The sequence below is a fragment of the Prosopis cineraria genome, unplaced genomic scaffold (genome assembly GCF_029017545.1).
Source record: "Prosopis cineraria cultivar Desert tree isolate PC_DT_omini unplaced genomic scaffold, ASM2901754v1 PC7, whole genome shotgun sequence".
In the NCBI taxonomy this organism is placed as follows: domain Eukaryota; kingdom Viridiplantae; phylum Streptophyta; class Magnoliopsida; order Fabales; family Fabaceae; genus Prosopis; species Prosopis cineraria.
Genome location: NW_026555338.1, coordinates 21,223,271 through 21,239,333, shown reverse-complemented (window position 1 = coordinate 21,239,333; position 16,063 = coordinate 21,223,271). Strand labels below are relative to the sequence as shown.

At 32.2% G+C, this 16,063-nt stretch overlaps 1 protein-coding gene across 1 annotated transcript; it reads right to left on the bottom strand.

The window, feature by feature from the left end:
* Positions 1-3,680: 3,680 nt before the first annotated feature.
* Positions 3,681-6,172, bottom strand: LOC129316012 (alcohol dehydrogenase 1-like). Its single transcript, XM_054960241.1, has 10 exons — positions 6,012-6,172; positions 5,756-5,892; positions 5,631-5,677; positions 5,188-5,513; positions 5,014-5,096; positions 4,843-4,918; positions 4,678-4,739; positions 4,486-4,581; positions 4,210-4,371; positions 3,681-4,117 (listed from the first exon to the last, which is right to left on the bottom strand). The coding sequence occupies exons 1-10, from the start codon at positions 6,046-6,048 to the stop codon at positions 4,001-4,003; spliced, it is 1,143 nt and encodes a 380-aa protein (XP_054816216.1). The 5' UTR covers positions 6,049-6,172; the 3' UTR covers positions 3,681-4,000.
* Positions 6,173-16,063: the final 9,891 nt, after the last annotated feature.

Here is a 16,063-nt window from a genome sequence, read left to right as displayed (position 1 = left end):
TATATATATATATTATAGGAAGCCGTATGAATAATATTACCATTACCTATATTTTTGAAAATGTGCCTCGAAATCTACTTTAATCCTAAATAAACCCATCATGTCAACATGATACATAAAATTTATTAATAAAGATGTCAAGCACATTAAGTTATAATTAATTTAATCTACATATACTACATTCTGCTATGTTGGCTTTATTTGCTTTCACATTATCTTTCATTTCCCTCTGTCTTTTCTTTTTTGTCTCCTATAAATATATTCAGACAAGCCACTCACTATATCAACTCATGAACAAAAGTCTCTTTCTTTCTCTCTAGCTCATTATTTTTGCAGGGGTTAATTTGCTTTTTTATCCTATTTATTTTATGACAATTTTATTCTTTATTTTAATATATACATAATTTAAAATTAAACATAGTCATCCGACCATTACTCTGTACTAAAATGAATTTATTATCTAAAAACTAAAATTTATTTACATTAGTTTTTTTTTATTCTGACAAATAAAAATTTATACATTTAAAATTATATTAACATTGAACATAAATTAAAGACTTGTAAAACATATGATGTATTAATTATATATTTAATGTGTTTGTTTAATGTATTTTAAAATATAGATTAAAAAATAGTGAGAGTTTATTATATTAAAAAAAGTCATGGCACAATGTCAAGTCAAATTGTGAAAAAAAAAGGTTAAGAAAAAAGTTATAAATATTTGAAAGAATTACAATCAAGCCCCACACAAGTAAATTAATTACTATGAAAATTGCATTAATAACATAATTAATTGTCAATACAGTTTAATTCAACTATCAACGAACTTTATAATAATTAATTTCATTATGCAAGAATTTAATATAATTCTCCCTAAATATTTTTACTCTAGAATTGTGGTTCTGAAGTGTTAAAAGTGAAACAATATTACCTTTTTCTAACTTCTTACTAATGTTGGCTAATGGAAAAAAATAACCTCTGAAGATTTGCCATCATTCTTGTCCTTGACTAATTGTGAACCCTTGCTTCTCGTCTGGAAACATTGAATCCAAAAACGGATTGAAAGGCCTTTAAGACCAACTCATTAAGAATCCACAATAGCAAATAATGCTAGAAGAATCCAGAATCCATCGAAGGATGAATTTATATTCATAGTAGCCGTAGCCCCTGTTTCTAAGAGATACGGTAAGATGGAGCATATTCAGAAGCAAAAGAGAACGGCTTAATAGTGATCTTCTTATTTGGAGGTTACATAGAGGAAGTAGGAAACAAGAGCATCATGTTAGAGGGAGAAAGAGAGAGAAGTTAATGGAAGTTGGATTTACAAAGAATGGGGGTTTAATATCATCCTATTGGCTAGTGCGACGATTGCAATTTTTCCCATTTATTCCCTAATAACATTTCACCAAAATGCTATCATCAACTCTATCAAAGCTCAAAAATAATTTTACCTCCTCTAATTTTGTGTTTTTAATTTTACAGCCTTTACTTGCTTTCCCTTGACCTCTTCCAAAACAATGGGTTTGACAACATCAATCCTCTAGGCCTTGCGCAATTCTACTCATCTCTCTGAACCCTAGAGGAACCGAATTTCTTGGACCTCTTGTTGATAGGACTATCTTAAACCCCATTTTTGTTTTTGCTAGTATGGATCCTAAAGATCCACAGATCTCGAATTACGCCTACATAGAAAATGCAAACTCTCTCTTCAAACCTATCCGGACCCTTGATAACACCAAGAACTAACTTGAATCCTTATCGTTCACCATAACCCAACAAAAATTGATTGAATCATGGGAATCCCGATAGAAGAGGAGAGGGAATTGAAACCCAAATCCATGAAATAAATTGCATGTGTCTTAGATTTGGTGATGTTGAGAAGGAAAGTGAGGAGGCTTCATTAATCACTACCCCAACTCAAATAAAAGTAGGAATTGAAACCTAGATCCCAAATATAAATCACACTCCACCATGTTTTCAACATTCCTCAAGACAAGATTCCTCTTGAGACTCTGCTTCTCCCTCTTCTTCCTCCACTGATACTCTCTCTCACTCCCATGATTAGTCAAACGTTAGAGATGGGTTAGCCACTTTTAGTACTTCCAAAGCAACATTACTATCAAGATACTCATAATTTTTTTAAAAAAAATCATAAATATTTTTACTCGTTAATCACCCGGGGGGGAAGGGTAGTGCCAAATAGACATAATCAGCCTGCATGTAGCAAAATATGCCAATGAGTAGGAATACAATTTTTCCTTGTTGAACTAAATAACACGTTTAATTAGTCATAAATTATTTCTTTAATGAACTTCTAGGTTTCTACTCCTCGTCCTATTTATAGGATAAATAGAGTATTTATTTTTATATTAGTTATATGATACCTCATTAAATATTGTATTCATATTTATTATTTTTCTTTTATTAAATGTTAATAAGGTTGTTAAATGTTAGATTATTTTATTATTAAAGTATGTATATTTAATAGAAATAAAATTAAAAAATTATTAAATTTTTAGACAAAATTAATAAGATTTAATTTTTTATTTTAGTTTCGGTAAAAATGCTAAAAGTAATTGCTATCCTTGGTTTCTTTCTTTCATGAATGTCTAGTGGCTAAAAAGCTTCATCGGCTCTTCATCTGTTTTAATATGAATGTTGAAATCTTGATTCTTACATTTTCGCTGGATTCCTTGGTGATCTACAACCAACTTGCTTTCCAATTGATCTCCATCCCCTCCTTTTGCATTCAAATATTTTTGAAAGAATGATAGTTAAGATCCAAAAGATTGAATTAATGACAGTTTATTAAGTCAAAAATAAAATATTTTTAAAAAATAAATTAAAAATATCATTCTAAATAATTACAAATTCAAGAATCATTCAACTAGAAATAAGTATTTAAGTTTAAGTATGAAATGTAATTTTTAAATTGTTACAGAAATTTTTATTTATAACTATGTTAATTGATATTTATATCTCATTTTTCAAAAAATTTTATCAGAAATTTAACTATCATTAATTCAATCTTTTTGAATCTAATTATAATTCTCGTTACATTTTTTGGCCGTAGGCGATGTCTAATTTTGGCTTGATTTTAGTGATGTAATTTAACAAAATGCTGATAACTGTAATTTAAAAAAAAACATTTTTACATCATTTTATCCAGATAAGTTGCAAAACAATTTCTAACCAAACATGAACTAATTTCTAATCTTTCCAAAATCTCAACAAAATAAATATATTACTTAAAAAGAACTTATTTTTTTGAATCTTAAATAATTAGGTCTTTTATCTCTATAATATTAGCTGTCATGAGAAAGAATTCTTTTTTTTTGAGCAAAAATAATTCAATTTTATTAAAATTCAAAACGTATCATTTAATCAAATTAAAATTTAAAATATTTTAAGCAATTTATTAAGTCGAGCACTTAATATAGACGCCTCTCGCAACAAGAATTTGAATTTGATTTAGCACAAAAAAAAAAAAAATACTAGTCCCTCTCACTATTGTTAATTTAAAACCGGTATATGTTTTTCAATCAGAGGCCAATACTCACAGGCTCCTAGCCACGAATGTCCAAGCATCCTCCAATCAAAGTTTAAGATGTGTAAACAAAATTATAAAACAAATACTACCATATCACATTCATGTGTGTTGGATGCCACAGACGCCAAAATTTAATTTCAAGTAACAAACATTCTATAGTTCATTACAATGCGACACTCAACAACAACAACAACAATAACAAGCCTTTATCCCACTAGGTGGGGTCGGCTACATGGATTGCAAGACGCCATTGTGCTCTATCATTTATTAAGCTTTTAAAAATATTATTAATTAAGAGATCACGTTCAACAATTAATAACACTCACAATGCTGACACTCACAATTAATAAAATACGATGAGGATTGGCTGTATACAAAACTTCATTCTTCCTTTTTCACAATCACAAATAACACTTTGAATCCTGACACCGCACACTATTTCACATTGTTCTAGTCTTCCATGCGAATGATGCACCTGATGGACTCTCCTTTGAGCATGTAGTCAAAGGCTTTGTTGATCTCTGATAAAGGGACTGAATGAGTGATGAACTTCTCCAAATCCAACTCCTGCAATTTCATCATAAGATCCCACCCATCACTAACATGACTAAGAATTTACACAAAATCACAGCCACATTTCATTCCACAAGTAGGCTTACCCCTTTCATGTACATCTCCACCACAGAAGGCAGATCAGAACGAGGCTTATAATTGCCATAGAATGTGCCTTTCAGAGTCTTTTCGTTCAGGAAATTCACTGGATGGGTCTTGAATGAATCATCCTTGTTCGGCACTCCAACCAGCACAGCCACACCCCATCCCTGCACACCCATAACCATTCATATCGTTAGCTATGGCTTTGCTGGTAACCTATAAATCTACTCTCTGATGACATTTTAGCAGAGATAGAAAGCATGTGAATTTCTAATACGTACATCGTGGACACATTCGAATGCTGAGATCATAGCCTGGATGCTCCCAGTGCACTCAACCGCACGATCCACACCTCCATTTGTCATTTCCGCTATTACCTGTTAAGTGTTAACAGCTAAAACCATGTTACTATGATGAGATAAGTGGCTATATTTATCAATCAATCAACCTCTTTTATGTGCGTATTCACTAACCTCTTGTACAGGTTTGTCATGGTCTTTTGGGTTCACAAACTCATTAACTCCAAACTTCTTGGCTGTGAATAGCAATAAAAACATAAACTACCATCAATACACGCACGCACATATTGGGGTTTAATTAGATGCACAGAGTATTTTATGAGAATATGAATATAGTACCTTTCTCAAAACGGCTGGAAACTAAATCAACTCCAATAATTCTGGATGCCCCAGAAACCCTTGCCCCTTCAGCAGCCTAAAATTTAGATTAGGAAATATGATCAGGACATAATACAGTCATTTCGTGAAGAACTGCTAAAAAAACTGAACCTCACAGAGCTACAAACATACAGAAAGGCCAACAGCTCCTAGTCCAAAAATGGCAACAGAGGAACCAGGTTTTGGTTTTGCAACATTTACAGTAGCACCAAATCCTACAAAAATAAAGGAAGCAATTATCAGAAAACAGTATTGCGGCTTCATCCAACAAGAATATATATGCATAATGTTGAACTAAGGAAAAACCTGTGCAGATTCCACAGCTAAGAATGCAAACTTTGTCAAGAGGAGCAGCAGGGTTAATCTTGGCGACACATCCAGCATGCACAACAGTATACTCGCTGAATGTGGAGGTCCCCACAAAATGATATATTGGTTGTCCATTCTTAGAGAATCTGGACTTGCCATCGTTGATCATTACTCCCCTGTCCGTGTTGATCCTTAGAAGGTCACACATGTTGCTTTCTTCTGATTTACAGTGTGGACACTCTCCACACTCCCCTGTGAATACTGGAAGAGCCTGATCTCCTGGTTTCAGATGAGTCACTCCCTCTCCTACACTCTCCACAATCCTGAATTAAACAGTATCATCATCAGCCACATGTATATTAGTTTCATGTAAGCCAAATGAATTTATAACCAATGTGAAATAGATCAGAATTGGAAGGGGAAAAAAGGAAGGAACATACCCTCCGGCTTCATGGCCAAATATACGAGGAAACAATGGAGTTTGACCCTATCATAGGAGAAAAATTATAATAATAGTAAGATTGAGATTCAACAAATGGAAGAAGATGGGTAATGAAAGAATTACCTTGGCTTCCCAAAAGTAAACATCAGTATGGCAAAGGGCTGTGAAGAGAATCTTGAGACGCACTTCTCCGGCCTGCGGCGGCGCCACCTCTACCTCTTCGATCGACAGTGGCTTCCCTGGTTCCCAAGCCACCGCAGCTACATTTCACAATTCCACACAAAACGATCAATACAGAATTGAGAAGAGAGAAGAAATTTTATGTGTGAAGAAGATAGAGAAAGACAGAGGAGAGAAGAGATTAATCATGAAGGCTGACCTTTGCACTTGATAACTTGACCAGCCGTGCTAGACATGATAGTTTCTGAGCACTGAGTATGAAGGACGACGATGATAGTGAGAAATTGTTGAAAGTTGTTGAGATGTGGGAAAGCAGAGCTCGGAGAAAGCTATATATAATCGGAGAAGACATGCCCACTTGGCTGCCCACAGAGAATCACAAGCTGAATTTGAGATTTGTTTTTTGGTTTAAAGGATTTGAAAGCCAATAAGGAAATTCCAAGGTGGTTTCTGTAACGTAGGCTTCCCTGGTTTCAACTCGAGGTTATGCTCTGTTGTTTTTAGATCCTGTGTCTCCTTCACCCCTTGTCTCTTTTTATCAAACAATTTTTTTAGCGTGGCATATCTGGGAAAAAATAATTAAAAAATAAAATACCACGGCTCCGAGCAGAAAACTGGTCACATTGACCAGTGAAAACTGGAGACACAGTTTTAGCCTTGGCGGTTTGGAAGAGTGTGATGTGAATATCATCAACGATTAATTAATTAAATAAAAGGATGTTTTCATGTCATCCAATTTTTCAACTGGTTAACCGGTCAACGGACTCGAAAATACGTAAGAATCGACAGCTTAACCGGTTTGGCCGGTTTAAAAGAAGGGATCTAGAAAAAATAGAACCAGATGGAAAGGACGAGAGAGAAGATAGAAATGAAGAAGATGAAAGAGATTTTTTAAAAAAAAAAAAATAATGAAATGAAGACATTTCGCAGAAAAACTACGATATATACCATGAAGCCATCAGGTAGAAAAATGTTGAGAAGCTGCAGTTTGAGATACTCGGAGGTAGGGAGAAGAAGGAAAGAAGACAACGAACGTTTAGATGAAATTGGAGGCTCTTTTGACTTTGTTCTCTGAGAAAGTGGTTCCCATGACAGCCAAGACAGATAACGCGGGTGAACTGTAAAGTTTAACGGATAAGATAATTTATTTTCATTTTCATAACCCTTTTCCGTAGGGTAAGGTTTGTCGTTTTCTTTACCCTCACAGGTTAAATAGTTCTGATTTTATATTTGAGAAAATTATTATTTTAATTTTAGATAAAAATATATAAATAAATTTGAGTTTAATCTAAATAATTTACAATTATAATATCTTATTTATATATTTTATGTAAAATTATAATAATAAATTTATGAAAAATTAACTCTGGACTGTTGAAAAAATTTGATCTAACAAATGATAAAAAAGAAACAAAAGGAGGGAAATGGAAAGTTAAAGTAAAAAAAAAAAAAAAAAAGGACACCCTTTTCCTTCATGCACACGATTTCCCTCCTTTATAAACGTGAATGATCATTAAAATTGATCATTTATTTTAACTAAAGGAGCATCAGAAGGGAAGCAATTTGAAGAGAGAATATTAAGAATAGTGTAATATTTAAAAATTATTATTGATAAAATATTATTGTTATTTAAATATCTTATATTTTTATTTGATAAATCTCTCAAAAAATTATTTTATAATTAGGGAAGTGTAGGAGGGTGATTTAAATATTATTTTATTATAAAATGTTATTTTTATTTAAATATTTTATATTTTTATATGCTAAAATCTCTTAAAAAAATTATTTTATAATTAGGGAAGTGTAGGAGGGTGATTCACGACTATCGAGACAAGATCAGGACCGCGCATGTTCATCCAATTAAAATTATTTAGTTATTAATTAAGTTCCCAGAATCAAAGTATCAAACCAACTTATTGCCAATTTGGTAACGGGAATCTGATTCGTCATACCTCCAACGGGATGCGTGGGGTCTAGGTAAGTAATTTTATTTTTTTGTAAATTCCTTTGAAATTACTGTTCTTTACCAAGTGAAAACATGAAATAAAAAAAAGGGAAATTTTACTAAGAATCCCCTGACCATACTTAATAAAAAAAATTTAAAAAATATTGATATATCATTGCAACTCTGCTAGCTAGGGGCACCAATTTGATATTAAATTTCACAATCAAATGACAATATTGTCCTTTATTGTAAAAACAAAGAAAAAATTGCTCGTTAACTCAACCACAATGCACATGTCTTCTAAACACATAAAAGATCAATGATACCTTCATTTTAGACCTAAACCAACACTACAAGAAAATCAGGGTTTATATTCCTCACTAAATCAGATACATTCCTCACTAATAACAATTTAGCGAGAAAATAATTTTCTTGCTAAATTCGTAGTTAAATGACAAGTCGCTAATATTCAGCGAGGCGTAATTTATTCCTCATTAATTAGATAGAAATTAGCGAGGACATTATTTCTTCTCTAATTTTAGTGAGGAAATAAAATGCCTTGCTAATTCCTCGCTAATCTTATTTTTTGCTAGGACTTTTGGCGAGGAACTCTGTCCTCACTAATTGGAGAAGAATTAATTCCTCGCTAATTCCTCTCAAATCAGTTTAATTGGAGAGGAATTAATTCCTTGCTAAATTTTACACTTGTTTTGTAAGAATCAAAATTTTCATCATAAATAAATCCTGTTCAATCAAGCAATTGATTAGAAAATAAAATTTAAAGTACACAATATAACATAAGTGGTTCAATCTATTAATCATATATAAAAAGTCATAACATAATGGTTTAATATGTTAACCACATATTAAAAGTCATACAATATTATCATATAGTAAAGTAATAAATTCAATAAGAGTTCTAAAAGTATTTCATGCATATAACATAAAGGAAAAACTGAGGAACTAATAGTTATTTTTCACCCCCATTTGGATCTAATTGCTTGGTAGAATTTGCACTGCCAGCATGTTGCCCTAGAGTTGGGGCTGTCTCACCCAAAGTATGAATGGCCCTAAAAATGTCATGTTGTATGGAAAATGTAATAACCCATGAATTTAAGTAAAATTTTAAATATATATAATGATGAGTTTTAATTGTATTTGTATGAATTTAAAAAAAAACAAACAAACAAAGAAAGAAGAAATATTGATCTAGTAAGAGTACAATGATCTTAAATTTTAAATTAAATAAATTCTCTCCAAATTAATATTTTAGTTTTATGACAAATAAGGAGTAGTGTCCTGATTGAATTTATATTAGTTATTTATATGAAAGTCTAGAGTTTAAATCTTACTTAAATTAAATGTTAGTTTTATTTTATCTTTATAGGAAATTATTGAATGTGCATTTGTCTCTTGCTATAAAAATATTATAATAATCATAAAATCTGATGGGGCCTTTTTCTGTAATTTTTCCCATAAGCTTTAGATTATATTTTCTCTTCTTGTTCTCTGTCATTCGGCCGACTTCATAAGGAGAGATCACGATTGTTCTTCACCGCCTTTCTCTTATTCCCCGTTGCACGTTTCCCTCCCATCGCCGTCAGCTCGTCCGCCGCTCTCCCTTCAGTCCATGTTCGTCGGCTACAACGGACTGGGTTACTAGATTCTCTAGTTTTCCTCCTCTATTCGCATCGCTCTTCCCTCTACTATCCATCACCGACTGTTCTTTCTTCTCCCCTATTGGAGTCGTGTAGTAAGTTCTGTCATTTTGTGTTGTGGAAGCTGGTTCATGGGTGCGAAATGTTCGATTTGTTGGTCTTTCCACTTTCCCCTGTAATGTCGCTACTCTTCTTCTTCTTCTTCTTCGTCTTAGTTCAAATGCCACTGCTAAATGTGTGTAGTTGGGAGAAGCATAGAATCTTTCTTCTTCTTCGTTGCTCTACTGGACGTGACAGCTTCGATTCATGATTGCAGAATGTTTGACCCATTGGGAATCTTAGAGTGAAAGTTTCATGAAAGAGGCCTATTTGAAATAAGTAGCATTACGTGGGAGCACACCAGGTAAGTGGATAGCATCCCAACTGATATTTCAATAAAATTTTCTTAGAATATTATATTTTTATGCAAATTATTTTTACAACAATGTGATTATGAGATATTTTGTTGATTAAATTACTTTATTTCATGAAATTATTTTACTAGAATTGATCATTTTAGTTAATCAGTAAATACAAGTTTGAATTCTAATTTTGGAATTTCATTTTGAAAATTATTGAATTGCTACGGAAAAATGATTCATGCGAGTTTGACATTGAAAAGAAAAATTTGATTAAATAATGACCAATTTCTCACATGTTTGAAATTGAATTTGAAAGGGACTTTATATAAAACACTGGTTGCTAATGGCAGTTTCGTTAGCCCTTAGCGCGCCATGGTACACCTAGCTAGCAGGGTGTTTATAGGAGGTGCTAGCCTCATGCGATGGCCAACGCACGTGGAATGAAGGGATAGTTATTCGTGAGCATTGTACTCATGTTTGTTTCGTGGCTTCAAGCTGCGTTTGATTAGCATTACCCTCGTAGACTGTGTCCATGTTTGTTTCGTACCTTCGGCTGCGTTTGGTTACTTACCTTCATGGACTATGTGTCCACATTTGTATTCATGGCTATTAACCTCTAGAAGTTCATGTTATTTCATCACATTTTTCTTAGATTATAATCCATTTTGGTTTAATTGTATATGTTTTTATTGCCCAAATTAGGAAAATGTGCATTTTGTTTTGGGCTTGTGTTCTTGGCTTTAATTTGATATTTTTAGCCTAATTTCATGTTATTTTAATTGAAGTTTTGATTAAAAGCATTTCTGGAGCTTTATGGATGTTTTTGGAAGGCTTTTGGATGAAGAAATCAAGAGCAAAATGAATGATTTTTGTCAGCTATAAAAACAGTGCAAAATTGCCAAAGTCATCCCAAAGTCGTGACTTTCGTTCGTGATTTTCGCCACTGTCAGGAAAATGCTGTTTTCATTTATCAGAAATTAGTTGGCTAGGATACATATAAGCTGAGAGCTCAACCCAGAACGTATTCTTGAGACTTTTAAACACTTTTGGAGCTTGGTTGTGCTAGGGTTTGGGCATTGGAAGAGTTGGGATCAAGAGATTGAAGCTTTGAAGACATTTGGAGCTCATTTTCTTCGGTTTTTCTATTCATCTTCCCTTTCCTCTTTTGTAATCTGAAATGGGTCCATTTATTTTGTATATTTGTAGCTTGTGGATGATTATGAGTAGCTAAACCCTTTGTTCTAGGATTATTTGGAACCCTTGTATGGATTAACACTATATTTCTCCTCTCTTTTTGTGATTAATGATATATATGTGTTTATTTTACTCTTTCCTTAATGCTTCTACTTGATTGGCCACCATTTAGACGTTGGGTTCACTTAATTGATGCTTGAGAGGATTACGTTGAGTGTAGAACTTGGGTAAAATTGTGTAAGAACTTGATATTCGCATGTTGAATGAATGGTTTTGCTAGTAAGATAGAGATATACTTGCTAGCCTTGTATAGCCACATTAGGGTTAGTATTCAAAATTGAGTTTTATTAATTGTAACAAGAGATTAGGTAATTAATTTAACTAAACACTTGTTCATGACTTGAGAGAGCTTGTCCAAATATTTTTAGAACCCTAGGTTAGCACTTATTTTCATTAAAAGCATTTATGAGAGGAGGTAATTTTGGTGTTATGAAATATAAGGGGGATAAATAATCCTAGGTCCTAACTTGTGTTAGAAGTTTGTGAATCACTCACTTTTGGTTATTTTCTAGTGTTAGTTTCATTTGAAAAATCATTTTCACCTAACTTTGTGTAGCTCAACTTGATCGAATTTACTTAGTCTTTTGCTTGATTATAGTTTTTAAATAAATCCTCGAGAGAATGATACTTTACTCATTTTAAATTACTTGCTGTGACTCGTACACTTGGAGTGAGCAACAGCGGCATAAGCCACATTCGGTTATTTACCCTCATGGACTGTATGTCCACGTTTATTTATTGTTCTGATAAGTTCCTAAAAATTTGTAAATTTGATTATTTGGTGATTTTATATTCTATTGATTTTTATCTAGTAAATTATTTACAACCATTTATTTCATTTATGTGCTTTCTGGAAATCAAGTGATAAAAACATTTGTTATGATAGTTCAATGGTTTAAGATTTTATTTAAAATTTTATAGAGTCATTTTATTTTGAAGTTTATTAGATTTTTATGGAAATTATTGTCTATTTGACTTACATAATTATTTCAAACTTTCCTTTTTAATCATGTTTAATTATTTATTGTTGGGACGTTATTCACTGAAAAATATTTTATTGGGTCTCAGATACCAAAGCTGATTTCGTACTCCCTGCTAATCTCTGATGGGCTTATTGTTAAATTGACTAGAAGATTACTTTTGAGAATATCATCTTATTCATGTAAAATTTGAAAACCTATATAGTATCTTTTGGAAGTCCAATTTAGAGTGCTCCACATTAACTATAATTAGGGTCCTGCAATTTTTTGTTATGTTAATTATTTGCTGTTGAGTAGCAAAGCTTTATATTATTGGATATATGTTGTAGATTTTCTGTTGAAGAGATTTCGGAAGATCCTACCTTTAGGGGAGGTGCTACAGAAATTTCATAAAAAGTTTGATATTTTGACTTTATGTAAAAATTAAAAAAATTGGATACATTAATTCAGAACTTTTTTTAATTAAAGCTTTAGGGATGTGAATTTGTACATATATCTCATGTCAATCAATGTTAAAATTTTAGGATGTGATAGAAAATCTCATCTCTAATAACTTTGGTTGAATACAAGTTCTATCTTCTCCTCTATTGCACGGTTAACTTCTTCTTTAAATGCAGGCGTCTAAACAATATCTCCTACAATTGGTGTAGGATGTGGAGGAATAGGAGGAACAATATTAATGTTACAAGTGGTCTTGCCATGATTTTCACATATCATAGCAGCATGTGATCCAAGTCCATAAACTTTACCTCGTCTTCTTCATCCTACCAACTGCCTTCAACCATGCTTGAGCCTCTTAATCTTGAGAGAGAGAAGCTTGAGCTTCAATGAAGTCTTTATCATCAACATTTACATCTTGGCCTCCACCTTCATTTTCAAACATTACAACATTCTCAAATTCTCCATGTTGCTCATCTTCTTTAATTGATTGTCCAGATAGATGGATTTCAATGTTATGTTTATACTTAATCTAAAAAATTCAAATTTCAACTAATTAGTAAATAGATATAAATGAAGAACTAAATTAATTATCATTTTTAACATTAAACTTACATATTCATTTTTTGAATTTGTCATCAACATATTGATCATCTTTTTTTTTTCTTGTGCATTGCCTTGTACACTTTAGATAGCATAGGTCTCTTTCCTTTCTCTTTCTCCTACAAAAGTAATAATCATTAGTATAATTTTAAAATCAAAACAGTAATGGTACAATATAAGAGTTTTACAACTCAATAATTCAAGCCTTACCAATTTAGAAGCATGTTCATGGGTAGGACGTGATCCTCCTGTATGCAACAAAGGATTCACTAATCTATTCTTTGAATTAGTGGTTGCAATTTGCTTGAACTTTGCAGTGTTTCAATTTTGTTTAAGTTCATTCCAATGGTCTACAATAATCCAATTGGGAATATAATCTTCTTTATCTTTTAGCTTTTCTTTCAAATTACAAAATGTGTCATAGAGCCTTCTAGAGCCCACAACTTTAAAGGTGCCTTTAACTATATCTTTGTCATTTTCTTCCCAATGATATAATCTCTACAATAATAATGAAATTAACAAAACCAAAGCTTTCCAAACTTTTCCAATAATTGAATCTACAAATTTAAGAACAAAAAATAATAATATCATAACATGCATTTAGTTGTTCAAACCATTTATCTCTGAAGTCCAAGTAGGTCATGGGCCAACAAATGACTTTTTGATTATTTTGGTGATATCACGAATTGCACAATGTAGGGTGAACTTATAAAGACAAATTTGCTTAAATTAAAAGAAAAAAATCTTAACAAAACTTTTAAATCAACATAAACATATGAATCTCCATTTCCAGATATGTGCAAGTGTGGTTGAACACATCTAGTGTTTGAGTTAATAACTTCTAAAGGATCTTCATGTTGTGATATGTTGGAATTTGTTTCGCCTCTGTCATTAGTGCTACTCCCTCTACCCTCTTGTATTCTTCTTCAACCTCTCCCTAAAGAGACGAAGGCAAACATGGAATTTTCATCCATAAAATCCTACAAAAATATTGCTTTAATCAGTGTCTTTCATCAATAATTTGGTCCTAAACATGGTAGCCTTTACTTTGAAAAATTTAAAACAAAGCAAGCATATATGTTTTGAAACTTTGTTGAATTTACATTGTATAGAACTAGAACTATCCTTTTGGTCTGGCGGTTGAATGAGATTGGAAGAAACATAAACTAGATAAAATGTTATTCCAGCATACATAGAGTAGAGACACAATTGTTGTTATGATAAAATACCTCCTCCATTTCCACTAGAATGAAGGAAAGAAGACATTAATTTATGCACAATCATAACAAGAACAACTCAGAGAAATTCTCATCTCACCCATCATTACATACTTCTTTGATTTAAGCTTCTCAAACTCTCAAGTTTGAAGATCAATGACACCTCTATCATCAAAATTCCTACCCAAGGATCTCCTTTGATTGAGTCACTAGCCTGTCAAGTGCTACCTTTAACCTTGTAGCTTCTGTTGGTTGGTGTTGTTCTTCCCTTAGTTTAGACATAGAAGAGGGCTCTGTTAAGCGTTTGATACTAGTATATGTCATTCTTATCAGTATATGTGTTACATATTGGTATCTAATTCTCAACTACTCCTCTGTGAATATCAAAGACTGACATTAGTTTATCCCTCTCATATTGGTAGATGTGCTTCTTATCGATATATGTGTTACATATCAATACCTTGTTTTCAGTTCCTCTACCATATATTCTTGTTGTAAAAATAAGTGAGGTAGGGAAATTAATAACATATAGTAAGGTAATGAACACTATATAGTAGGGTAACAAGCAAGTCATTCAAACACCAAACCAACACTTGGTTAGCAATCAGTGTTGTAAAAAGCAAGTGTGGTAGGGAAATTAACAATTATCATAAGGTAATTAACCACACACACTAAGGCAACAAACAAGTTATTCAAATATGAAATCCTACCAATATAAGCATGTTCTATCGGTATGTTTTACTTCAAATTGTTTCAATCAATGTTGTAACAAATAAGTGTGGTAAGAAAATTAATAACTATTGTAATGTAATTAACCACATGCATTAAGGCGATGAACAAGTCATTCAAACATGAAATCCTCTACCAATATGAGCATGTTTTACTAGTATGTTTTATTTGAAATTTTTTCAAATACATACCAGTATATTAGAGACATTAGTATGAGAATGTTTTACCGGTATGTTTTACATGGAATTTTTTCAAACATATACCAGTAAATCAAAGACATACCAGTATGAGCATGTTTTACTTGAAATTCTTTTAAATATATACTGATATATCAAATACATACCAGTATGACAAGTATGTTTTCTCTGTCTATTTTTTCACGTCACCCACAATTTTTCTTTCATCGAATAATTCTTATGCAGGAACTCCGATGATGGAAGTGTTGTTGATCTTTAGATGCCCTAGTTCAAGTTCTAGAGAGATTTGAATCTTTATCTATATTTTTTGTATTTTTAGACTTGTAATTATGATGAATAATCCTTGCCATATATAAGAGTTGATCCTTTAGTTTAAGCCTTGGAAGTTGACAGAGGTCTCGCTAATCTTTAGATGCCTTAGTTCAAGTCTTAGAGAGATTCATTGCTAATGATGAAGATGTCTATGATCTTTAGCTTCGCTACATGTATTGTCCATTTTTTTTTATCTATGTCCACCTCTTTTCTTTCAATGAGGGGCAATATTATTATTTGGATGTAAAATTTAATTTCAAATTAATGTTTCTACCTTGCAATGGTATATTAGTATTTTTAAGGCCTTCTTTTTTAATATATATAGTCAAAGGATCTTTAGTGAAATTTTTTCAAAACAAGGGCTAGTAAGACTAGCCACCAATAGATTAGTCTAGTTGATGAGCTGAACTGAAGAAGCTACAAACCAGTCAACTCGGCCAACCTCGGCTTCAACTCAATCAACTCTCAACTAGGTTAGTAGGTTGACTCGAGTTATTGTAATTTCCTCCTTTTCTCT